Raw genomic sequence first — 27,340 nt, 5'->3', positions numbered from 1 at the left:
TTTAAGAAACCCATACTTTCATTGAATTTTCAGTGCCTTCATCGGACTCCAAACAGTATCTACATTATCCCGTCAATTTGAGTCAGGCCGACCTTTGTCTCCAGAAGGTATTCCAGAAGATCGCACGAGTTTATATAGAAGTGAATTGAGCAGGTAATTGTTTATATACCTATTTTAGAGTATATTTATTTTTTTCTAATTTAAATTAAATAATTGGTATTTATATATTTGTTATATTTAAGGTTAAGCTGGGAGAAAGCTGTACCCCATGTATCAGTACGAAGGAAAGAGTTTGAATCAAGGGCGAAAGAATATGAACGTGAAGGACGAAGGCGCGAAAGTCGGTCTGTGGAAAGCTCAGGTATATAATTTTCATAATTTTTCTCATTGCCAATGTATAATTTTATTCAGAAGATTGATAGTTGACTTGTAATATTTAAAGTTTAATATGTATATATTTTATAAAGTGTAATAGGCCTTTGAAATAATTAATATTGTCTGGCGATAAAATTGATATTGTCCTGCAAACCAAAACTTTTGCATTTGTATTTGTCCAATGTACAATTGTATTCACGAATTGTTTATCAGTTCAGTTAATAAGTGTTTACTGATCAATATTTTCGATTTTAATTATGGGCTGCGCAACAGCCAAAAAAGCCGTACGTCCTTCTGGATTGAGCGGAAATAGAGTTGTTTTAATGGGTGTAACCATTCGTCAGAGCAAGACCCCGATACCTGAGATAATTATTCCTGATAGAGGTAGTGAAAACACACGCAGACGACAAATTGATGTTGTGATAACATACTCACAGACCCCTTTTTTTTTAGATTTGCACACATTTTCAATTATTGAGTTTTTTTACATCGAAGTCCCTTTTCCCGAAAACATTTAAAAAATAGTTAATACTGATACATGTTGCCGTGATAGATTTTTTTGATATTTTGGTATAAACACCAATATTTTGATTTCTATGCGCTGCAATGCATGATGAAATAACTTTTCCAGATAAATGGTAACGTGCAAGAAATCATATATGAATTGCAAATTAGGATTTTTGGCGTTGGGTGTATTTTTCTTTCGGCACAGCAAATTATTTGAATTATTAAAGAAACATGAAAATTCCATATGAGTGAAATTTTTTAATATACCCAAGAATTTATCGAAAGCTTATCACACTGTTTTGCATGGGAGAAATGTAGATTAGTGATATATGTGAATGTGCAGGGCAGAACTTTTATGTTAATATGATGTCGCTCTTTATGTTTCTATATTTAATTAAAAATAACCGCAGGGCCATTCTCAATGTTGTGCACCGATGAACTAGGATGCATTTAGTATTAGGATTTGATAAATCTATTTTGTGTCTGGTCTTGTATTTAACAGCATTTGAAAAATAGAATGTGACACGTATATATTCTAACTTGCATTTTTATTGTAATTTTTAGTAAAAGCCTATATATGTGTCTACTCAGCAAAAGCTTTATTTCACAGCTGCCCATGGAAATTTTGGATGTTTGAATTTTAAAATCCTAATTGCAAATTAGGTTGCTAGGGTTTTTTGAATGCATTTTAATATTTTTGTTGTTCTATGATAGAGAGTCCTATGGAAGCTGTACAAATGCGTGTACGTTCCCATTCAGCTGAATCTCAGACGACGACAGAGTCGAGGCGATCACATCGAATACGCCCTGAGTCATATATAGCTGCCCAAAAGGAACCTGCAGGTAAGTGATTAAACATATTTTATTTTGCTTTATAAAGATTTATTTTTGATTTGTTTGGTATTTACTATTGTAGCAAAAGTTTTATTGCTATGCATACAAAAATGATAATACTGATATTGGCATTGTGTATAATAACCGATTTCCCAGCTGAAGGGTGACGGATTTCCACATGTTTATTTTAAACTTTAACCACTTCGTTACGGCGCCTATTGTTCGCTCACAGCCGGCATGCAACGTCCACTAAACGTGACGCCCGACTGTGTGGGGCATTCTGCGGCCGTCAAGTATACTTGTCGCTCGTACCGAAGTGGCTAAAGATTTTTTCTTGACAAGTATTATAAAGAATATCCAGTTTGATTAAAATTTATAATAAATCCCTATACAACTTAAGTTGTACTTAATACATCTAGTTACATGGAAAACGTTAATGATTACTTATATCTAGTTATAAAGAGGGTAATTCGGATTAAACATCAAAAAAAGCACTTGCAAAACGTTCAGTACTGATGTTTTAATACCACGTTTTACATTATTAGTTATTGTAAAGGATGTGGATGTACTAATAACAATTACTAATCTTTTTGTTACGCATTCAAGTCATTAATGACAATGAATTATTGTCAAAAACAGTGGCATCAAGTGCATCATCGGAAGCCATTTATGAGACAATACCTTCAGAAGGTAATAGCACGCCTCCAGTAAAACCTCCACGTATGAGGGATTTAATGAAAATGAACGTTGAACCGACAGAAGAACTTTTGGAAAGGCCTATGTCTGCTCCTCCCAGACCTACTCACCTGCCATTAGACTCGACATCTATTGATAGAGGTATGTATTGCTTTTTATTTTTATATAATAAATTTTGAGTTTATAACTGCTCATTTTCCCATGTTAAAAATTATTAAATTATATAATAATTTGTTGTAATTAGTGATTTAATAAATTTTCAAGTTGTCAAGTATCAATGTTTTCGACATGTGTAGAATACTCTTGAGAAACCTATATTATTTCTTTATCTGAATTTTACATAATGTTTGATTTGCGTAATTTGTTTACTTTGGTTTATAGTTATATATAAGTTAATGTTTTTATTTTTTTTCTATCAGATATGACCAATGAGGCTGCGATAAATGGTGTCGTGAGAAGGAAAAAGGTTCACAGTGTTGCTGGTAAGTATCTTGAATTTCCAATATCTATTCATATACAATAATTTATATCGCTCATATGTTTTGTTTAATATAATGCAGTTGATGATAGTACTATGGATTACCACAATAAAGAACGTGATCTAGACCCTGACATTATGCGTGATCCTCAAGTTCAACAACTACAAAGGTAAGTTTTTGATTTAAGATATGTTGAAAAAGGGTGGAAAAGGTATGTTATAACGGTGGTTGTGGATTCGTCAAATACATCAGTTGTAAATATATCAAACTTACTGTTGTATCTTTTATGCAAGGTATACATATTATATGTATTCATTTCAGTTGTATATACCATACTATACATATATCATTTAGTTGTAATGTCATGCTCTGTGCCGGCATGTCCAGGAAAGAAAAATGATGAAGTAAGGTTTTAAGCTTCATAAAAAACTTAAGGATCTAACAGATTCATTCATACTTCATCATTTCAAATATTCAAGCATAAAGATGTATGTTTTATATTTTTAATGTTAAATAAGTCATTGATTCTCAATTACTATAGAATAGCAATTTTGTGCGCAAAGCGACCAAAAATAATTATTTTACTGATTGAAAAGCATCTTTATTATTCTTCAGTAGTGAATTTACTTTAAAATTTATTACTGGATGGTTGTATTATGGTATGAATTTCAGCAATATCTTTCTTCATACATTTCCGCTTTCAGTTAATAAACTGTCTTATAGTCTGGAAGGTTAAAATTTTTATCAAACACATAAACTGAGCACACACATAATTAAATTAGAAATATTTTTTAACGACGGGCCAAAAATTATTAATATGCAAAATCATTAAATATAATACTCATTTCAATATGAAGGAAGGTCTCATCTTTAGCCAGTAAACTAGCTGTTATAACATATTTGTCGTTGTGTGTATTTTCAACATTGTATATATAAATATTATTTCTTGCCTTTTCGAACTGTTTTGGTTTCGGTTCGATGCTCCTATATTTTCTATTTTCTGTGGTACGAGTGTGGTTATGGTGTTTCAGCGCCCATCGACGTTGGCGACCTCCATTGTTTCCAGGAGACATTCAGCTACTACGAAGATTATTCGAAGAGCACCAGGCTGCCCAGGAACAACATAATAGAGAACGTGCTTTAACTAGGAGGTGTCTATGTCTTCCAATACTACATTCTCTTTGAATTTTCGGCTTTTATAAAGAATTTTACTTTCTTACTTTATGTCGTTCGGGTATTTTGTAAGCTTTATCGATATCAAAATATATGGGCATTCTTATAGTTTTCTGAAATTAGAAATTATAATTATTTTAAAATTCGATTTATTATTTTGCATTTTCATCGACATTTTTTGCCTTATTGTAATTAAATTTTTAATTAATCTTACATTTTCAAACAAAAGGATTTGTTGGTTTTTATACTTACCCAATGCTCGAACGAATTTTGAGTAATTATTTTTATATTTATGTATTTTGTCTTAATCCAAATTTGTTTTTACGAATGCGTCTCAAGATTCCACAATCCAATTTTTGATACGTGTCAGTTCTAAATATCAAACTTACCTGGTTCTGACTTTTAGAACGTACAAAAAATTTTTGTTTGTTTTTACTTCTTCATGAAACAAAGTTTATTTAGAATTAATATGTTTCACGATTTATTTAGCTATCAATGCATGTTATATATTACGTTGGAATTTGTATTATAATTTAAATTTATATTTTAATTTTAGAGGGTTTGTATGTGATGTAGATGTATATGTGTAAATATTTCTATCATATTTCTGTCGCTAGTTATGCATCGTTGCATGATTTTTGTAGTTTCTGCAATCCTGTATGCTTTCTGAAAATTTTAAGTTCTCATGAAAATGAGAAAATCTCAGTATGTATATAGCTTAAATTTGTATGATAAGAATGAAAGTTATTTATATACATTAAAATTTGTACATGTTAATGTTCTATAACATTATTTAAATTGTTCATAATATTACAATCCCAATTCTGATCATTTTGGCATATGATCTTTCATTGAAATTAACATTTGTGTATGTAAATAACGTATTTATTTAATTTGATTAATGCAATTGTTGACCAATTAAATTTCAAGACTATTATTAAACAAATTATTTTGAATTTTTACCAGTGGAGAAAATGCGATCAAAGCTGTGGATAAAGAAGGTCCTCTCTCGATCAAGATCATCACGCTAGATAAAAAGGTAAAAATATTATTAAATAGCCATCATTATTTAATTAAATAAAAATATTAAACTTGTAATTATTGTTTTAATACCTGAATGCATTTATTTCAGAGAACACATGGAAGATCATGGCGAACAATGTGGGTGCAGATTCAAGGCTCGAAGCTCTTCTTCTATCAGAAAGGCAGCCACCAGGTGAGTTATTATTTGTATTTCTTTTATCATTCGGATCATAAATATTTTTTATAGTTAAAACTACATTTAGATTATAAATCATATTTAAATCATGAAGCCTAAAGTTTGATGCAGCTTTCGCTACCTTATTTGATACGCTTTATCTTTATGAGGAATTTTATTAGTAAAATAATACTCATCAAATGAGCATAAAGATAATCGTTAATGAGATAAATGTCTAATTAAAATATAATATAGGCGATACTATAGCTCTATATATTCGTCATATCGTAATTTTTTTTTCAGAAGATTCCTATATCGTGAATTAGTAAAAATAGCTTAGCTCAATAGAATTTGGTTTAGAAATCGAAAACTTTAGATTAGATTTATATCAGATTTACAGAATTTTACCTTATTAAATTAAAATAAGTTCGCAATTTTTAAAGATAACAAGTAAAGTCAAAATTCAAACACATTGAAGAATGCATAAATTTAATATCTTGATATATGAGACTTGGTACTACGCCTTCATTTAGAGACTCTAAATTTTAAAGCATCTTCATCTGCAGATGAAGTCCATTGGTTCGCAGAATTTCTTAAGAAATTTAGTTTTATTCAGAGCAGAGGTGCTCTGATGCTTATTTATATGATAAATCTAAACTGAAAACTAATATTATGTAGATTGCATATATTCACTACTCTGTTTTTATACTCCTTCATCCGTATTTGATATTCCGTATTATTCTTTCAATATAAATTTTTTTTGAACATAATATACCTATTTCTATATGTATTTTGTAGAGAATATTAATTATGATTGACTTAAAACAATCAATAATTCTATCCATTGTCAAAACAAATCTACTCATAAATATGAGGGCTACAGAGTAAAAACAAGAATTGCATCCATAGATTAGATGTAGTTCTTAACAGTGTTTAGATTTAGATTGTCAATTAAAGCAGAGGAAAGCAAAATAAAGTTTGTACTTATAATTAAACCTAAAAAAACTAGTCATTAGGATTTTTTTCAATCTTCTAAGGCGTGTTTGGTCTAGCAACTTTCTTGCAAGGATGTTTGAGTTGGCGGTGAGCCTGTTTTGATACTATGTCTGGTAATCTCCTCCTTGATAAATGTAACTCCCAATTCGTCGTGGAGAAGCCAGTTGGGGGTGTATTTTGGTGCATTGGCGATTTGCCTAAGCAATTTATTCCGAAACCTCTGCAAGATCTTGATATTTGATTGGCTGGCAGTACACCAAAGCTGGTTGCCATATGTCCAGATGGGTTTCAGAAAGGATTTGTTTGATTCGGGTTTTGTTTGGCATCGACACTTTAGATTTATGACCCAGCAGCCAATATAGTTGTCTACGATTTTCTTCGAGATGTTCACGCTTTTGACAATATCAATTTAAGCTAGAATATTTGAGAATATTTGAGAAAACGTACTTAACATTTTTTAATTCAACATATGCATTCATGCGATCTTGAAATTTTCCTTTTATGTGAAACTTTTTAACTTTACAATTGTGATTTTTTTAGTGTTCACTTAACATTAACAAAAATGATGTATCTCTTTTTTACCATATGCCATTTTTTTCACATAATAGATTTGCGTAACAAACATAATGGCATTATTTTATATATTTTGCTAGTTGTTTGAAGCGTTTATCATTCGTCACGTACATCATACAAAATCGAGCAATTTCCGCAATAAAGGAAATAAAAAAGCATTCTAAACAACCATAACACGCACTCGTTCGTTATTGTTGCTACTCCATTTGGGCGGCGGAGCATGGTAATTCAATTCAAATGTTGTAAATTACGTTTCATAATGCACAGATATAGAATTAGACATAACATATTCATAATTCATATCTGAAGCGTTACAGAATACTTTCGCCGTTTTCAGACTAAGTACTGTAATTGGGTAGGCTTAATAATGATGATAACTAGTTTGGCGAATACACGTTTGTTTATTATCGTGATATGGTTAGAGACGGATGAAAACATAGATCTTTCTCCACGATTCTTTATCTACTTAATCTTGTATTCACCCAACTAAATTAATAATTATGCAGAGATTCTGAAAGCAGTTACCTAGCACTACTGTTATTATTTGTATTAACGGTATAATATTCATCACTACAAAACGAAAATTATTACATTTTATTTGCAGTAACAAGTGTTTACTGATTGTTTTCTAATATTTACTGGTATTTTTTTTAATTTAAGAGAGTAAGTAGTAATGAAAAATAAATAACGGGAAGAGAACTTATATAACTGCATTCGGAAAAACTACTGTTTACTGATAAGACTATTGGGCTTCGCGGTAAGAGCTTTAGCTTTGCAACCCAAAGTTCAGGTTCAGAAGTTACATTGGTTTTCTCTTAAAAATATAAATATAAATATGTTTTTAAGACAATATGGCTTTCCTTTAACATTGCTGTTTCAAATTTAGAGAAATTTAAGAAATAAAATCTATTAAATAGAGATAGGCCAACTTTTGGTTTGCTCTCTAAAACAGCGAAGAATAAAAATATTTATCACTACAGCTCAAAGAGCTATTAGGTTCTGCTTGTTGAAAAAATAAAAACTATATTAAAAATATAGAAATAAAATAGTTTACGGCAATGAAGTTTTTTAACCGTTTCTATTTGGATTCAGATATGAATTCAAATAAAATAAAGTATTCAACCAATTTCAAAAACACATTATTGCTTGATATATATATTAGCTCTTTGCGTATAATGTTTAGCAAGTTTTTGGGAATATAATTTTCATTTTTTATCGTGGATTTTATTCGCCTGAATAAATATATTCTATCAATTATCACTATATAATTAATTACTATAATTCATTATCTATATTTTATTTATCTATATTTACGAAACTAAAATTGCAAGCGATAAAAATTTGGCGGAATTCGTGCTTGCTGCAATCAGTCCAAAGATTGAGTTTCTTTTTTATCTTTATTTTGCCTTAAATAATTATACAATATTTTTTGATAATATTAAAATTTTGAGGTCTCAAATGATATAGCAATATCAATTATGAGTTCTGTTTATATTTTTGAATAGTTTTATGTTATATGAATATAAAAGTGAGTTGCATAGAATACTATATCTATTTCGCTGTGAAATAAATAAATTCGCATATGAAATTAAATATTTCATATGCAAGTATATGTGTATATATAAATATGTATAAGTACATACATATGTTGTTAATCACGTTAAGGTAAATTTTGATTAATTTTCTATCTCTCCTTAGATGATATCAGAATTACAGTGGATGATAATTTACAATACAATATTTTTTCTCAATAAATTAGAATTATAGTATTAAGAAAAAAATATGTGTGTTGTAATATGCATTTCTAAATTATTTGATAACGGGTTGTCCATCTAGTGGTTCTAGTGATCTAGTGATCTTACGGTTTAGATATTTCTGTAAAGAAAACATATAAAGTATTATACATCTTTAGAAAGGTCTCCTAGTTTTTTTTCCATATATCGCAACTTCGAATTCCGCACGGTGTGGCCTACAGGCAAGTTGCTATCGATAAAATCCAATTTTTAAATGGGCCACACTATATATGTATCTACTACAATGTAGATGAATCGAGTCAACCATCCATTCTAATGCGGTTTGCCATTTTTTTTATATTAAATATTTTTTATTGAATTTATATCTATTAAAGCATAATGCCATAGAACATTAGATAAGTTATAATAAGGTTTTTCTTAACCTCTATAAATACCATTTCGCCCCAAATTAATTATTGTTTGACAACGAAGTTTAAGAAAACATCAAGACCAAAAGAAAAGAAAACAATTGTTGAACAGTTGAACTCGGCTAATCACGATAAATGTATTTAAACCAAAGTATGTCATAAAGTTATGATTAGGCTTAAAAGTCGGATTGAAAATGACAGGGTATAATAAATAAGAACTTACAAGACCATTTCTCACTTTCTAATTCTCTCAACTAACAGTAGACAAAAGGGCGTAGCTGAATTATCTTCCGATTGCTATGAAATATGACATTTGTGCTGAAGAACCGTTATGATTTATAGATTTCTACTGTATAGGTATATATATATATATATATATATATATATATGTATGCATGTGTGTGTGCGTATTTGTAAAAAATATTCTGCAATGTTATGAAATAGAGAGTTAATTAATACAATAAATTAATACATCATGCAGTTTCACTTTTCTTTTTTCGTGTTAGTGAACCTTGCTTGAAGGTTTAAATTCGCATATGATAAGATTACACGTAATAATGTAATAAATATCTTCATCACAAATTTAGTTAATGGCAGATAAACATATATTAGCAGAAATGACATATTGCATTATGAAATTAATAGCAGCGATAAACAATCTTGTTAATGTTAATATGTGTCTCATGAGACTATTATAATTTGTGATGTTATTTCTTATACTATAATTTTACTAGTGCAATTAAAATTAATTTCAGTTATTAGAGGTCAACGACAATAATTATTAACATTGCATGAGAGCATATTATACAAAATATTTTTCGTTTGTATTAATAATTTTATATTTCAATAAAAATTAGCATTGTGTTTGGAGCCGACAAGGAATGATTTTGCTAAAATCATATGTCAAGTCCTAAAAAACGTCGCATGATTTATGTTGCTAAATTTATATTTTTTGTAAATAATAATCGTGTATATAAAAACAACAAAAGATATCTTTTACTTGAACTGGCAATTTAGGCACTTCCAGCAAATTAATGTTTGAACAATAGTCTGATGAGAACAAAAATATAATTATATAAATAACTTTGAATAAATGTAACTGTTCTATAATTGGTATTGTACAAGAAGTGCGTATAACGGGGTTGAATATATTATAATTATGGCTTCCTTAATTTTTCATTGAAATTTTCTTATATTATAAAATTGCTGATATTTAATGAATGACATTAATGGTATCATTCTCGGTTAATATAGCTATGTTCTCAGTCTCTCGTGGTTACATAACATGATCCAATTAAAGGGATGTTGAAGATTTGGTACTTTTGATGCACCTATTTCATTTTGACAAACATATTCTCTTGATGTTTGTTCTCAATGTGTTAGTAGTCACAAAACTGCCTAAAAGCTATATTATTAAGTCTAATCAATTACTCACCAATAATTTCGTAATAGGGTAGAGCGGGGCTTAAAGATCCACCACCGATATCTCAAAAACAAGCAAAGTTAAGATTTTTTTGAAACAGTTGGGAACAGTTGTATAACTTGCCATCACCTTTATTCTTAGGACGTTGCTATCGGGAGACAAAAGGCAATGTTTGAAAATACTTAACAAAAGTATTTTCTTTCGTTGTTTAGTTTTATTGGTTATGAGCAAACCATGGGGTAAAAAGGACCAGGTGACAAATTTTAAAAAGACAGCTAAAAACACATTACTACAATGATGATTTAGCTGGGAGTTTTACTGAACATAGTCATTTAGTTGTTTGATGGATATGTGTAACAAACATGTTGTGATATAATTGGGTTGGATTTTACGATATAAATGCTCAAAATCAAATTGGACTTTTGTGCCCCGCCCTACCCTATTTCTAGTGGAATGTTGTTATAGTTTTATTAGGATACAATTAATTAATAAAGAGTGACAATGAGCTTGAATAAAAATATTTTCCTTAACAGTTTTAATTTGGTAACTCCTAGCGAAATAAATTGCAGAACACTCAGTAGCAATTTGCAACTAGCTTTTCAAGTGAAAGTTTTGATGGAAATCATTCATTATCATCGTCATTTATGCAGTTGTCATTCTCGGCTATTAGAGCTAAGTAGGTCGTGTTTTGCACGACCTAATAACGATTTATATATAAAAAAAACTAATTACCTTGGGTAACAAATAGTCCATCTTTATTTGTGTTAATTGGGAAAAGCACCACCTCTTGTTTTTTATTCTTATATTACTTGCTAGTAGCCCTTCTAACTGCTCATATTCATACTAATTTTTATCATTTTATATTATATTTTTCATGTTAAGATTATGTAATAAATAGATAGTTTTTTTTAAATTGATTGATTATTACTTACTGATTTTGATGATGATGGTGATTATCATCACCTTAAGAGAGTGATTGGGGAACCGGGGTAAATTACCACAAATGGAGTAAAAATTGAATTTTTGGGGGTAAAGCGTATGTAATTGAATGATATTTACTGTATTTGCATCGTATTTGTCCATATGGGGGGAATCTCTCTTTGTCATGGGGATAATATTAAATTATACAAAAAAATTTGGGGTAATGATAGAAAAAGTTTTCCGACTGCTGCCTTGAAACAAATCATGATATTTTTGCCTCTAATTCTTTTAGCTAATAGCAATGTTGGCAAATTTACGAAAAAAGTCAATACATAGCAAGTCAACGTACTTCTATAGACAAATTACAACGAAATAAATCATTTTAGTTAGATTTCAACAATTAATTCCATAGGTTTATTTAATCAAATATTCCAGCAAAATATTTCATAAACATCCTGGTAATAAATACCAAATAAAATAGAATTTATTTACATTTTTTAAACAATAATAAATTTCATGTTTTGTAATTTATTTTGATCTTAAAAACAGCGTTCTAAATGTCCTTAGAAAATCAAATATATTGCGTTTGTTTTGCTAAATTTGTTCTTGAACGTCAAGTAGTAAAACACTTAAAAATATATTAAATGATTTATTTTGAAGATTGTGAGTGAGATTTTATATAATCTTGTTGCTTATCATTGAAATTGCCTAATTGATATTTAATTACGAAACTCATCCGACACGTACACAGTAGAAATTGATTTTATAAACTTTTATAAATACTTTATAAACATTTATGTATGTATTTATTAATTAATATGGAGATTTATCAGATTTTTTAAGTATAAATTTTCATTTATATTAATATATTTCTTTTATTGAATTATATCATTTATATTAATATAATTCAGACTTACGAAGAGGAAGTCGAATCATAAATTTATATGGTTTGACTTCCTCTTCGCAAAATGCTTACTAAACGAACATTAAACAGAATACTTTCATTATCTACAACGGGAATAATATTATTATACAAATACTACAATGTTATTCCTATGATTTGATGCAATTGGTGCATATTTTTCAACAATGCATTACGCTTTTCATTTCCTTGGATCGTAAAGTGCATGTATTCATTGTAGGTTTGAAATGCAAGTTAATGTTAAAAGTCAAATATTAATAGAGTAGGAAAGTAATTTTGCTTAAGGGAAATTTATATTTCAATTTGTGCAATAATTTTAGGAAAACTCGGTATTTTTCATTTTTGGCTCCTTTAAAAATATTTACAAAATTGAAATTATAAAAGCAATCAACTAGTGGTGTGTGGCATAGGGCCTTAAATATTATACGAATTAAATAAATTGAATTACTATAGATTTTATAAATTATCTAATTTATTACCTTCGTACTAGAAAGTAGGATGCATTTGATTCCAACGTTTCCATAGAGCAAAAGTTCGCACTAGATGTATTCAAAATAATCACAATTCACAATCATTAAAGTTATGACCACAAACAAATATTATTTGAATAATATCGACTTTTTTATGGTTAGCTCTTGCAATAAGAATTATCGATTCTTTTAAGGTCTTTGGAGAAATCGTTCGATACTAATATGCAGATGTAAATAGACTTGGATTGTCGTAGAATAAATAATGCTTAATTATTATCATTAGGCAATGGATAGATATAGGTTTCAAACAAAATTGAATAAATCATAAAAATATTGTATGAAATATTTAACTCTTATAAACAAAATCTATTCTGTGTCTTTTCATAAAATATTTTTTCAATTATGCTTTTACTTTGTAAAAATTATGTACCAAATAATATTAATAGTGACTAATTCACTCTTTCTTGCAGTTTTTGATTTGCTTGAATATTACATGTTTATTGTTTCTTGCGTAGGGTAGAGCTGGGCTTAAAGGTCTATGGGTAAAAAGGTCCACCACGGAGATATTAGTTGAATAATAAAATAAGCTACATTCAAAAATAGCTTTTGGAAATTATTCTTATATAATCTTAGGTGATAAATTTAAAAATTCGAATTCGATATTTTCATTATGTATTTCCAATCCTAAAATACATTTAGTATCCCACATTAGAATCTTGTTACTTAGGATCACTATAAGCTTGCAACTTGAAAAATTTAGTTATTGGTATATTTTATGAAAAGACACAGAATAGATTTTGTTTATAAAACTTAGAATGTAATATTTCATATCATATTTTTATGATTTATTCAATTTTGTTTGAAATCTATATCTATACATTGCTTAATCGTAATTAAGCGTTATTTATTCTATGACAATCAATGTCTATTTACATCTGCATATTAGTATCGAACGATTTCTCCAAAGACCTTAAAAGAACCGACAATTAATATTGCAAGGGCTAACCATAAAAAAGTCGATGTTAATCATATAATATTATTCTTAATAATTATTTCGTTAAATTTCTTTGAAATTAAAAATAAGACATCGGATTTCTTGTCTTCTGGCCATCCAATTTTACCTTGTAAAAAAGACCAGGTGACAAATATTTGGTTTGGTTTTCACAATATAATTGTTCAAAGTCAAGTTGGACTTTTGTGCCCCGCTCTATCCTATTATATAATTTTGCCTTCATTTAATGTTATAAATTTTTATTTCTATTACATTTTTTACGTAAATCGAATATGGAAGTGCAAAATTAACTGATTTATACTATTAAATTTGATGAATTAATTTAGTAAGAAAAAAAAAGAATAATATTTTATTAATTTATTTATTATTAACCACCAATAAGCATTGTAGGTGATTTTGTCGCCATTAAGCGAGAGAAATTGATATTGGGTTCTTTAATTATCTATTTGAATGTTAACATCTTAAATTGACAAGCATTATCGTCATTATGATAGAGTAGAGTCATAATATAATATTTAATTGTATATATCACTATCATAATTGCGAAATGTGAAAATTGGATTCGATAAAAAATAAGTTGCTTATGCTATATTCAATTAAATCTAATTACATTTTGTTCTGCGACAATCATATCCATTGATTAGCATATCACCTTGCCTTCCAAGCGTCAAGCGTTATGATATATGTATAATTCATACCGATTTGTGACGATCCTCTCTTAGACAAACGGCTGAGTGCCTGTCTATCTTTTAATTATTAGATTTTAGAAAGTTATTTTTTAAAAAGATTGAAAATGCGTGTAGGATTCATGTAAAAAAAATTCACCTTTAATTTTATTCAAGATAGTCAACGTGTGAAAATCTCTGGTAATTTGTTCATAATAACTGCATAAAAACATAAAACGTTTTTATTGCTTATTGCATAGTTCGATTGTTCACCTCTGCGAACCAATAACTGAATTTTTCAAGTTGCAAGCTTAGGGTCATCTTATGTATCAAGATCCTAATGTGGGATACTAAATGTATTTTAGGATTGGAGAAACATACTGAGAATATCTAATTAGATTTTTAAATTTATCACCTAAGATTATATAAGAATAATTTCCAAAAGCTATTTTGGTATGTAGCTAATTTTATTACCAAATTGATTAAATATAAATTTTTTTGTAGAAAGGGTTAATTTATCAATATAAATCACGGAGCTACAAAATTCTAAGCGCTAACGAACTAAAAAAACTATCAAAAATAGTCTGTTCTACTTTATCTACTTTGTCTGCAAAAGTACCTACTATATTTAGTTGATCAATTAAGACCGATCGATATTTTTTTCTATCGAGATTTGCTTTTTAATCCTACAGTTTTCATTTTATAACAATATTGATGCTAAATATTGCTTAAAAGGTACGTTAAAGGTACAATGCTACTTACAACTATTTAATTTATACTGTTTTAGCCTCATAATATTCTAAATATCGTAAAATTTTAGACCGTTTTTTTTTTAAAAAAAAAATGCAATCTAAGTTCCAAATGGTCAAAGATTTATACGCATGACGGATAAACTCGTCAATACACAAAATTCTGCCACTTCTCCAAGACGATAGTATACTCGTGTAATAATATTATTTACATTTGAAAAATACTTGGTTTAAATTTGTATGATAATAGTTCCAACTATAGACTTTGTTTTTGCATAGCGATGCTAATGAAAATCTTATATAGATCCGTTTTATTTAGAGCTTAATTAAATTTTCAAAATACAACTTTTTTTCGCGACAAAATCGGATTTTCTAATTTTATGTTTTGCCGTTTTCTTGTAATCAGGTGTTGAAATATTTTTTCGACGATATTTAGGAAGTTTTTTTTGACTATAGAATGGTCTTATAGAACGATGATTTGAATGATACTTGGTACGGATATAGAGTACTTGGTCTTAATGAGCATACTTAAACATTAAAGTCTTATAGAAAGTGGTTCAATTATAAAAAAATTTATTAAAATTTGAATTATTCAGCCGAGTTGTATTAGGCACATGTTCGATTTGAAAAATGGTACAGAATTGAATAATCTGCAATAATTTCTCTAATTATGAATGCCTATACCAACTCAGCCTACTTATAAATCACTCACAGATTAATATAATGATTTATTATTGGTTAAGTCGATTATCCACACATGTCGGTAAGTTCATGTAACTTGCCTTAATGCAAAATGCCACTTGCAACTAGTTGAATTCCATTCAGATGTTGATGTAGTTGTAGACATTTAGAGGCTCGTGTTCCTTTTTTTCTCTTAATTTGCTTTGTAACATAAATATATCATTTCCATTATAACTTCTCATATATTGTTGGAACTCCATCTACTTGATAACATGCATTTATATTATTATTCATTTTATGTCTAGTTGAAACGAAATATTTCGTTTTGTTAATGTAACTTTATTGTTAATAACTTGCCTACCAGCCGTTTATCTATTTTCAAGAGATACATATAGGTAGAAGCATGATGAATATTATTTATTCAATAATAATTAAAGAATTCGCCGTGCGTATTAATATTGCGATAGTGGCTTCGGCTTCGGCGGCGATGTTTACTTATAAGGCGCGTAAATATTCTCACGTTTGGCACATGATTGCGATTATATTTAAAAACTGAATCGATTTGGTATGAAATCTTTCTTAGCAGTCCATAAGACAAATAGAAAACACTATTTTTAATTAGTAAAATAGGATACTTATGACAATTCTTAAGAAATGCATTATACTTTGGTGTTTATTGATCTGTTTAAAGTTCAAAAACAGTTTTTAATATAAAAACCAGCTAGTGCTTTGGATCGAGCTTGTGAAGCGTTAAAAAAATATTAAAAAACGCCAACTTATAAAATAGATAGTAAATCTTTACTATTAGGGTTACTCTTGTACTTTTCTGCTTGTTGTTAGAAATTTTTTGAACGTTGACAACTGAGGTTAGTTGCTATAAAAAGCGCTAAATAATAAATAAATTCTTTAAATGTTTATAATAAAAAACCAACATATTTTGTCACCAAAGTAAATATCTGGCCACCAAGAAGTCACGAGAGTGCTCATCTTTTTATTTGAATTATTTTATTTTTATCTTAAAATTATCCTATCATTTTAATTTATTTTAAGCCACCTTAAAGATATCAATATGAGCATTTTATTTCAGCCTTAATGTTTTAATGTATGTAATCAAAAATAACAAGAAGCATGGTTGACGTGTCACAGATAATTCCTATCTAAAATTAATTCTAGTTACTAGTCTCACAAAAACGTTCACTAACACACTACATTTTTTTATAATTTAGTGAACCATACAAAGGTATATTTGAAAAAAAAAATTATAATTTTTATTTGAACCTAGTTTTAAAAAAATATGAAAAACAAACACTGTTAGAATTTTAAATTTATGACTTCATTGCTTAATTTTAATTTACGAGAAAATTCTCTGAAGTATTTTGTTCATCAATGTGAAGATAATTGGAAGGTTGACAAATGAAGTGGAATAATTTTTTCAATTTAAAGGCTCATTTAGAATGTTTAAATTCAAACTAAATAGTAATAATATTTTATATTTATTCATAGGATGAGTACCTTGCAATCGTTATCAATAAGCGGGCGTCCATTAATCACGTGATAGATTTTTTGTATTCTATATTATCACCACCCCCATCAAACATTACAGATAATTCACATGTTTTTTTTAGTTACGAGAAAAAATTGTAAAATTGTGGAATATTTTTAATTTTTTTTTTTAAATTCAGGTAATAAATAAATTCACATGATATCTTACTATACTCCTTCTTCCCCCAGGTGATATTTCGTGATTTTCTGTCAAAACCCCTCCCCTTTCCCCAAAAAACCTCACGTGATTAATGACTTAAAAATTCAGTAAATGTTCAAGCAAATTGGTTAAATTATTTCGGTATTAAATAGTAAATCATTATTATTATAACTGAATATAAAATGATGTGATCAGAGAAAAGCACATTGTTTCCTAATCAATGTAAAGAAAAAATTTATTTTACATTTTTTCTTTATATTGATTAGAAAACAGTGTGCTTTTCTGATTGATTATTTAACATTTTTCTTTACAAACATTCAAAATCATCAAAAATAAGTATTTAGAACGTGTTCAAAGTATGAACTACGTGCATAATTTTTATTATAGATATAGAATTAGAAACTTTGTAAATTGTTGAGAAAACTCGTAATAAAACTGTAGGTTATGAAGGATATCGACGCTTTTGTGTTATATGTTAACTGACATCTTAGTAGGATGGTTCAAATATAATGCAATTTCCGTTAATATGCGAAATCGATTATTACATAGAGAAAATCGCCATATGAAGAATGGATTACATATTAAAGTATTACGATATTCATTATTATTATGTGTTGTGTACAATACGCGATGGTCGAAAGTGACTGCACGATTTCTTGCCCTTGGGAAAACCACGCTCTCATGATTCGAATTAATTGGGTGTGACCACATTAGTTCTTAGCATTTTTTGACTAATTTAAATTTTTGGTTATATTTGATAAATTTTGTCTGTTAAAATTTTATCAATATTTCTAATAAAGCTTCGACTTTGGATTCTGAAATGTAATAATTTAGTTGGGATCTCAAATGTATCTTTTTATATTGTTGGACATTACATACTACTAATACTATTAATAATTAATGTGTAGTAATTAACATTTAATGTTAATTGTATTAATACATTATTAATCAATTATTAATTGCTATATATGCGTGAAGGATAAACATATTAAGTATTTTATGTAATAGTTAGGTGATTGTTTGATAGAAAATGCATTGATTTTAAAAATATTAATGATTATCTTTGAATTGAAAATTAAAGAAAATTCAAATAAGTTAAACTTTTACTATGAGAAATATTAAATCTTTTTAAGGCTTACTAGGTAATGGCTTATTTAAAATATTTTAGAAATTTATTACCTTATATATTTTTGGTTCAAATTGATTAAATAAGTTACTGCATTGTAACGGAAAATTGGTGCTTGATATATGCTAAATATTTCATTCAGTCAAATACTAATATCTGAATTTTATATTTTTAAATAAAATGATAAAATAATTTTTTATTATTGTATCAAGGGCATTGAAAGTAATCTTTAAGCTAAAAAAATAAAATTTTCAAGGATCTTCACTATGTGATTAACACAATGCTTTTGTATTGAATTCTAAAAATATAAGATATTTAATATATCCATTGCAAAAAATTATGTAAAAGTCTTCGTATAAATGTCTTTGTAACTTGTCTTTTTCATTTTTTTTAACATCCCGAAGAAGAAGTTGGTTTTCTCCAGAGAATTCAATTTGCTAATTTTATGTTTTCTCGACGTTTCAAGTTATTCTGAATCGTTTGAACCTAAAATTGGTAAATTATGTGTGTGTATGAATGTTAGTGTGTATATGTAAGTCAACTTTTGACTTACTGTTGACGTTTTTTCAAAAACGACTAGTTCAACAATTTAAAATTCATTTGATATATATCTTCTATAAATGCTTACACATGGGTGGGGTAGAAAGGACCAACTGAACCTTCACCCTGGAAAAAGGCTGAACAATAAAAAAATAAGTTCAGTTAAAAAAGCAATTTTATAAGAGATAAATTAACAAAATAATTATTTGAACTCTGTTGATGAATATTTCTTTCGAAATACCAGATCAAGGTTATATACCATGAAATCTTTGTGAAAAATGTTTTTGTAAAATTTGTATTTCGCATTGGTAAAATAATGTAAAAAAAATTGTTTCGTAAACTTTTTTTAAAATTAAAAAAAGACATTGGATTTGCGCCCTGGCTATTCCTTCTTACCCCACCCATGGGGCACAAAGAACCAGGTGACAAATTTTAAGAAAAACAGCACAAAAACACATCACAAATTTCTACAATGATGAATTTGCTGGAGGTTTTACTGTACATAGTCGGATAGTTGTTTGTTTAATGTGTGTTGCTATATAATAGGCTTGATTTTTACAATATATTTTCTCAAAGTCAGATTGGGTTTTTATGCTCCGCCCTACCACACCCCTAATTTATTTTTACTTTTCTCTATACCCTAAACTATTAAACTTTTTTTCACATACTTCTTTCTATCAAATTTGAATCAATTTCCAATATCATATCTTTCTATACGGTATTACATTTCGTTATTAAATGACAATGCCAGGACTCGATCTGTGGATTTCTGGCATACGAGTCAGACATACTCTCATTAAGCTATTCCCATCCTAAACAATATTAGGTTTACATTATTATTACAATGATGTATAATATTTTTACAATTATTTAATAACAAACAAACGGTTTGTCAGATTGCATCATGTCATGCTCCCACAAAGTAAGAGTCGAAAAGTAAGAACCGATTTAAAATAAAAATATCTTATAGTTAAGTTCGTTTTCACGCCAATTCTTGCAACAATAACACCGATTTATATGTTTTGATTTGATACCCCACTCTTGTAAGAAGCTCAACGCGTACTACTGAAGATTGTAGAGAAGACAGTTCGGTAGACTTCAGTCTTCAATTTATTGAAGATATAGTAATGTTAAATGTCTCATATATTTACTTCGAAACATAAGTGTAAAAATTAATATTTTTTTGGTGTTGCTTTTGTGCAATTAAAAATATTGTGATTAAACCAACACAATAAAATATGTGATTACTAATCAGAGTGGTGAAAAAATTGATTAAACTTATTTATAATATATACTGATGTGATAAACGTTTTAATTTGTCACTCAATAATTACAAACAAATTAAAAATTTTCTTCTAATTCTAATTTTACTGTTACTTTTACTGTTATAATAATCAAACATTTACGACATAATATATATGTGTATAGTTCCTTAGTGTGATTAAAATGCTGTTTTATGATGTTCTATTTCAAATATGCGCACAATTATTCTGCATTCGTAAGATATAAATATTAGCTGTAGTACGTGTAAATGAATATTAAATTTGTGAACAGTTATTGACACTTCAAGGTTTGGTATAACTAAATGCATCTAATGGCCAGCTATTTTAATAATCTATATTCTCATACAAATTATCTTCAGTCATTTTATCCAAATGATTATTTTCCTATTATTTTCGTGGACGCTATTAGGAACTTTTAATCCGAAACTAATTTATTTTATTTAAATTCAATTAAGTTTAACCACAGTATCGAATTCAATTATGGAAAGCACTTAAATTTTGATTACTAGGATTTATACACCTACTTGGTGAGGTTGGACCTTATTTTTTGCATATATGTACTCACTGTTAAATAAAGTGAAATAGAGACTGTTAAATGAATAAACTTTTTATTGATTAAATTAAATTTCTACTTTTACTAAAGTTAAAAACAATGGCTTTTTTAATTTTTTATATAATAAATGGAAAAAGGTTTTTGTTATATTTGTAAACATATTATAAGAGTTTTTTAACTTACAAATGTCTTCTTAATTTTTCTTTTGCTATTATAATAGTATCTTCAATATTGGCTTTTTTTTATTCAAAACTCGAAACCTGCTTTGTTATTTGAAAACAAATATTTTAAATTGCTGTGTATATATTCAAATGAGCTTTAAAATAATAGTTTAAAAACTAAAAAGAAATGTAATTTTAAAATTTTAAAAGCCTTGATTAGTGTGGCTCCAAGAATCAATTCTGAATATTTTTACAAAATTCTAATATTTTCTAAAAATATTAATTTTCATATCTTAGTAATATATTTTAGTAGAAATAATATAATAATATAATAAAACTGTCAATTGTTATTTGTACTAATGGCAAAGAGCAGGATGAAATAGCTATTTTATCTATGCATGGTCTATCTATATTATCTCTCTAATTTTAAAAATCTTTTGATGGTATGATTCAAGATAAAAAATTAAGTACACATTCAAAGCTTAATAACATAAGACAGAATAGTAAAATTGAGAACTAGTTTAGTAATAAAATAGATGTTTTCGTTTGCAAATAAGTGTCGACTCTCAAGTATTATTTTGTCATTAGTTAAACTGTTGTCATTAGAAAACTCTTACATTAGGCACGTAAATATAACAATCACTTTTATTTAATAATTCATTGAATTTCACTTTGTCTTTCAGTTATTTTTTATTAAATCAAGATCTAAACTATTTCGAATATAAAGCGTTATACATGCGGGCTGATATTAGTGATTGCCTTGATTGAATAAAACACATAAATTTTAAATCAATTTATCTTTCTATACTTTGTAAATAGATTTTTTATATATAGGTACAGGCTTTATTTATTAACTTCCCGTTGGGTAAGTTATTGTAATCGTCAAAAAATAGTAACTGAAAATTTTTACATTTCTTCACGTTTTGAAGGTTTCTGAACATTTTGGCATACCTCAGAAAAAATGGATGTGTGTGTGTATATGTATGCATGGATACAAATTTTCGGCAACGTTTTCGGGCGCACGGATCAACCGATTTGAATGGTTCAAAAAACATTCGATTCCTATTCATAGGGAGATGTGCTGATTAGTTTTTGGCAAAGGCAGGTCCAGCCGTTTCGGAGATACCGAGCTAAATGTGCAAAAAATGGCAGTTTTTGAGAGAACTAAGCATCCGATTTGAATGGTTCAAATGATTTAATTTGGACAAAATTTCTAAAGGTCACTTATATACTTTAAGTAAATAATTTTAACTTTGCAATTCAGTTTATATAATTCTTATAGATATTAGACAATGTTACAGTATTTATAATAATCTATTCGAAAACATTTAATATTTCTCGAACATTTCGTTACGGTACGGGAAGTTCCAGCAATTTGCCTTAAGGCACGATGCCATATACAACTAGTTAAATTTTTAATGAGTAAAAGCATTACCTATATATAAAATATTATAAAAAACTATTTACAAAATACACAATTTACAATTGAGTAAATTCGCATCAAGTTTCTGTAGTATTGCATTATTAGCAGGCAGCAGTAATTTTTCATATATCGCATGGCCATTGAATTTTTCCATCTTAACGAGTGAATAGACATAAAGTTTTTTAATGCAATAATGTCGATTTTATATTTATGATTTACTTGAGAATAGCCCTAGATATGTTGAAACTGGAGCTTTTAAGAGCGTTTGCAGCCGGTCAATTTGGATTCACGCGTTTTCGGAACATCAAATAAACAGCTTTGTGTATTTTTGTTCCAGTCGATATAAAAATTTAGTGTGCACGCATCTTAGGAAATGACGTGCAAAGGTTTTGGCATAAATCTCTTATCGCTCTCTATTTTTCCCTAGCTATTGCTCCTGGAACGAATGTTCATCTTCCATTACTATTTTTAGTAATAGTAATTTTTAAATATATATGAAAATTGTAATACTGCTCGTCTGCAGGTGCTTGTCGCTTAAGACTTTTTGTTATTGCTAAAAATTCAAACAATACTTTTTATAATATAAACTCTCCCTGTCTAATCCATTTATTGCCTTCAATTTAATTTCAAGTTTTTAGGTTAGGACTTTCAACTTACGAATATTTTAATCGATCATTTTTTCAAATGACGAATTAACTCACATATGTTACGAATGTCTCGTCATCGTGAACCAAAATCTATATTTAATTTAAATTTGTATAATGTTTTCATATTTCTGGTACACACATATGTAGCCGCCTCGCCATATAGGGTAGATCGGGGCTTAAAGGTCAGCGGGTACAAAGGTCCACCGAGATCTCAAAAACCAGTAAAGTTAAGAATTTATTAACAAGAATATTTGGAAGTAGAGGAAAAAAGGCGTATAACCAATCATCACCTTGATTCTCATGACGTTGCTCTAGGGAGAAAAACAGTAATGTTGGAAAATCTATAACAAAAGTATTTTCGTTGTTATTTGTTTTGGTTCTGAGCACTGTTGTTTAGTTTACCACACCTTAATATAATTTTTAAGTATAAATTATTTAATTGTTTTATAAGATGTATTGTTAATTTTAATTTAGATTCAACAGATTTTTATTTAACCTCTATAAAAGCTTACACGTAGTAATAAGGACCAACTGAATCTTTATCATGACAAAGGTGTAAACAAGGAAAAATAGTAATTAAACAAGTAAGATAAGTTAAAAGGAAAATAATTTTACAAGAGAATAATTAAATAAATTGTTATTCCAACTCTGCTGATGAATATTTCTGACGTAATACCAGATCAAGGTTATTTACAGTTTTATTTACGTGAAAAATGTACAGATATTATTGTGTAAAATTCCTTTAAAAGTGAAATAAGACATTGGACCTGTTTGTCCCCTGGCCGTCCCTATTTATTTCGCCAATGGGGTGAATCATGTTACAAATTTTTGAAAAAACAACAAAAAACACATTTCGACCTTGCCGAATTACCTGGGAGTTTTACAAAACACAATCAAATAGTTGTTTCTTTGATATTTGCTATTTGTTGTGATATAATTGGTTTGGTTTTCACAATATAATTGCTTAAAGTTAAGTTGAACCTTTGTGACCCGCTCTACTCTATATTCGAATTTATATAAGATTTAGAATTCACATTTGTCTATTTCGATATTTCGTTCAAAAACTTCTAACAGCATATCATATTAATAATTCATTTATTTTATTGCAAATTCACGATCTATAAATGATTTCACTTATATAGTAAATTAAATAAGTGCTCATATATTCTAGATAAAATCATTTAGCGATTTGATATTTCACAATTAAAAATATAGAAATTAGAGCTCGCAAATGAAACGCACCGTTTAGTGCATATTTTATAAATGCATATAAATAATCGAGTTATTAATTAAGAATTTCTAAGAATTATTATACAAAATACTTTTCCTGGCAAAAATATATTTCGATCATTTCTCGCCACTGTGCACTTGATTTGGTATGTTGAAAGCTGTTATTGGTACAATGCACGCATTTCATATCATCTTAATATTCTCGACTTAATCACTTCGCTGAACTGTATAAATATTTGTATTGTATATTTCTATAAATCTTATTATTAATTCGCTATGATATTGGTCATTTGTTCTTATCAATTTTATGATAGTTTGCGATTTCTATTAATAATTCAAACAAAAATACAGAGCGATGTTGACAAACGCTAGCTATTGTTTTGTAAAAGAATTATGTTGGGAAGACACGCTGTGAAATAAAATGATTTTGTGAATAAGTAATGTAGCAACTTTTATACAGGGTTTTCCAAATTAATAAATATACATGTACATACAGTAAGAACTCGATTAACCGGACTAATTGTTGTCGCTAGGCATTCGGATAATCGAAAAATCAATGTTTATTAAGAAATTAATACTTGCCTATGTATCTACCTTAGATTACATTACATACTAAATGCTAATACTAAACTGCAGCATTAATCATATAATTGGTAGATATGTACGAATAATTTGTTTAGATAAATATAAATATAAATTTGGTGTGGTAATTTGGTTTAAAATATTTGGTAATTGTCATTTGATTGCTTGCATAATTCGGCTTGTAGGTATGTAATTGGTCGCGGTTAGTAGTCTGGATAATCGCAAATCCGTATAACTGAGGTTCGGATAAACGAATTTCTACTGTATATCTCCAAAGCGATGGAGATTCACCTTGTTAAAAGTGCGATATATAGCACCTTAATTTTGGATAATTATATAATTAGGAAATATTATTATAGTATATATGGTATATAATTATAGCTAAATAATTCCGTTTGCAATCGTGCTATTAACTTTTAAAAATCAGTCAAACTATATCTCAATCAATTTGACAAATTTATTTATAGAATTCTGCTACTTGAAACCTTCTATTAAAAACAAAATCATTCACATAAAATAATTTTTTAATGTATTTTATTAATTATCTACCTTTTTTTTATAACTTCTACTCCAATAATGCCTGAAATCTTACATTTATAGGACATTGCGTGATCTATATCTGAGATTTTGGTTCAGTGATAAGATATGCAGTTAATTTATTTGCAATTTTAAAATTTTTTAGAATTATTTTGGACAAAGTTCATTAGTTGGAATATGTGGTAATGTTAAGTTATTAAAAATCCAACAAATTTTATTTGAAACCATATGCAAAAATAATAGTTTTGGAAGGGAGGTGGTCGAAATGTTATCATATCGTGCCCTTTCAGAATCATCATCAGAATTTCTTTTTAACAATTTCAATTTTAAATATTTCATGTAGCTCCCTAAAAATATCAGCTATGATTGGGTTATGAACAGTTAATTCTCTATGAACAACTTATCAGTAATTTAGCACTTTCTGTTGAATGTAAGTTTTGTGAAATCCAAGTCTTGCATGTAACTGACGATATTAAGCAATTGATGCATATCAATAAATTGACGGCATTTCATTTGTATAAAAATTGAATTGTTACAGAATAATGCAATCAAGGGCTTATATTGTTATGTGGCATGTGCTAAAATTTACATTTTTATTGATGTTTTTTCCTTAAATATTACACTATTTAATATTTATTTTGTACAAATTTCATGATCTTATAGAAAATTATCAAATACATATTTTTAAATAATTTACTCATTGATTACCATGTGTTTTGAAGGTGAAATCCCATTACCCTGGCGTTTTCTTGAACAACAGGTATAATTAGCTCTCTGGAGTATACAATCGCGTTTGTCAACATTATTATTCTGATATCGCAATTAGAAATCGTCGCCAAAAGAATTGCGTGACTCCATCGTATCGTATACGCCAATTCTGTATTTTTTTGTCAATGATCCTTTTCAATTGTTCAGAATGATCCCATAATCATGGATATGTCTGACAGTATTAAATATCCACAATAAAATTTCAAATTTAATTTTGACGAATTTGGGAGATGCTATTTTCAAAGCTTGGTGTAATTATATGGTGTCATTTAACTTTCCCTGATATTTATGTTTTTGGACTGGTTCTATTGTTTCAATATTATTTTTAAATATTTTTATATCTGGCATTATTTGTTTTTTCTTATATGCATAAAATGGACGTACCAAATTTTCAGACATTGGAATATTTTTTATTAGTATGCTTGTATATAAATGCGTAATTTATCCTTACAAAGCAATAAAACCACTTGAATCGCGTTAACGGTGGTAACATACCTTAAACCTTGGTTCAAAATGTATAGAGATTAATAGCTTTTATTTTAACTAAAAATTTATATGATTGTTTATTTCAGAATTTAAATAAAGTATAAGATTGCATTCTTGTTTCATGGATTTAATTTAATATTCATGCCATTGCATAATGCTATTGCAAGGAAGTAGTTGATTACTGACTTTTCCAACATAGATCAGGAATGAATAATGTGATCACACTAAACATCATTTCTAGTAAATAATTAATTACTTTGTTTTCAATGAGGTCGCCGTGAGTTGAATTCCATGTCTCAAATAGTAAAGATAAGATATAATGTAATGCTATTTGCTAAATGGACTCGTATTTTCTCTTCTAACGCATCTGTCATTCTATTTATATTAAGTTGCTTTTATTGCCAATAAATATGTTACTATTAAAAAGCATGTAAATCAATCGAATAATAGAAATGCATCAATGCTAT

The 27,340-nt window shown here is 28.1% G+C and overlaps 1 protein-coding gene across 1 annotated transcript in view; it reads left to right on the top strand.

Moving 5' to 3' along the window:
* Nucleotides 1-27,340, top strand: part of LOC113366261 (rho GTPase-activating protein 21-B-like) — a 314,776-nt gene that overhangs the window by 272,504 nt on the left and 14,932 nt on the right. Inside the window, exons 9-18 of the mRNA XM_026607840.1 lie at nucleotides 34-153; nucleotides 243-361; nucleotides 649-759; nucleotides 1,597-1,725; nucleotides 2,323-2,553; nucleotides 2,832-2,894; nucleotides 2,973-3,060; nucleotides 3,923-4,042; nucleotides 5,031-5,103; nucleotides 5,197-5,280. Coding sequence (XP_026463625.1) covers nucleotides 34-153; nucleotides 243-361; nucleotides 649-759; nucleotides 1,597-1,725; nucleotides 2,323-2,553; nucleotides 2,832-2,894; nucleotides 2,973-3,060; nucleotides 3,923-4,042; nucleotides 5,031-5,103; nucleotides 5,197-5,280 — 1,138 coding nt within the window. The remainder of the gene's footprint in view (nucleotides 1-33; nucleotides 154-242; nucleotides 362-648; nucleotides 760-1,596; nucleotides 1,726-2,322; nucleotides 2,554-2,831; nucleotides 2,895-2,972; nucleotides 3,061-3,922; nucleotides 4,043-5,030; nucleotides 5,104-5,196; nucleotides 5,281-27,340) is intronic.

Source organism: Ctenocephalides felis, unplaced genomic scaffold (assembly GCF_003426905.1).
Source record: "Ctenocephalides felis isolate EL2017-DRISC unplaced genomic scaffold, ASM342690v1 CF-g0.4_SCAFFOLD_01170, whole genome shotgun sequence".
NCBI lineage: Eukaryota > Metazoa > Arthropoda > Insecta > Siphonaptera > Pulicidae > Ctenocephalides > Ctenocephalides felis.
Note: the sequence above shows the minus strand (reverse complement) of the source record. Positions and strands in the feature narration are given on the sequence as shown.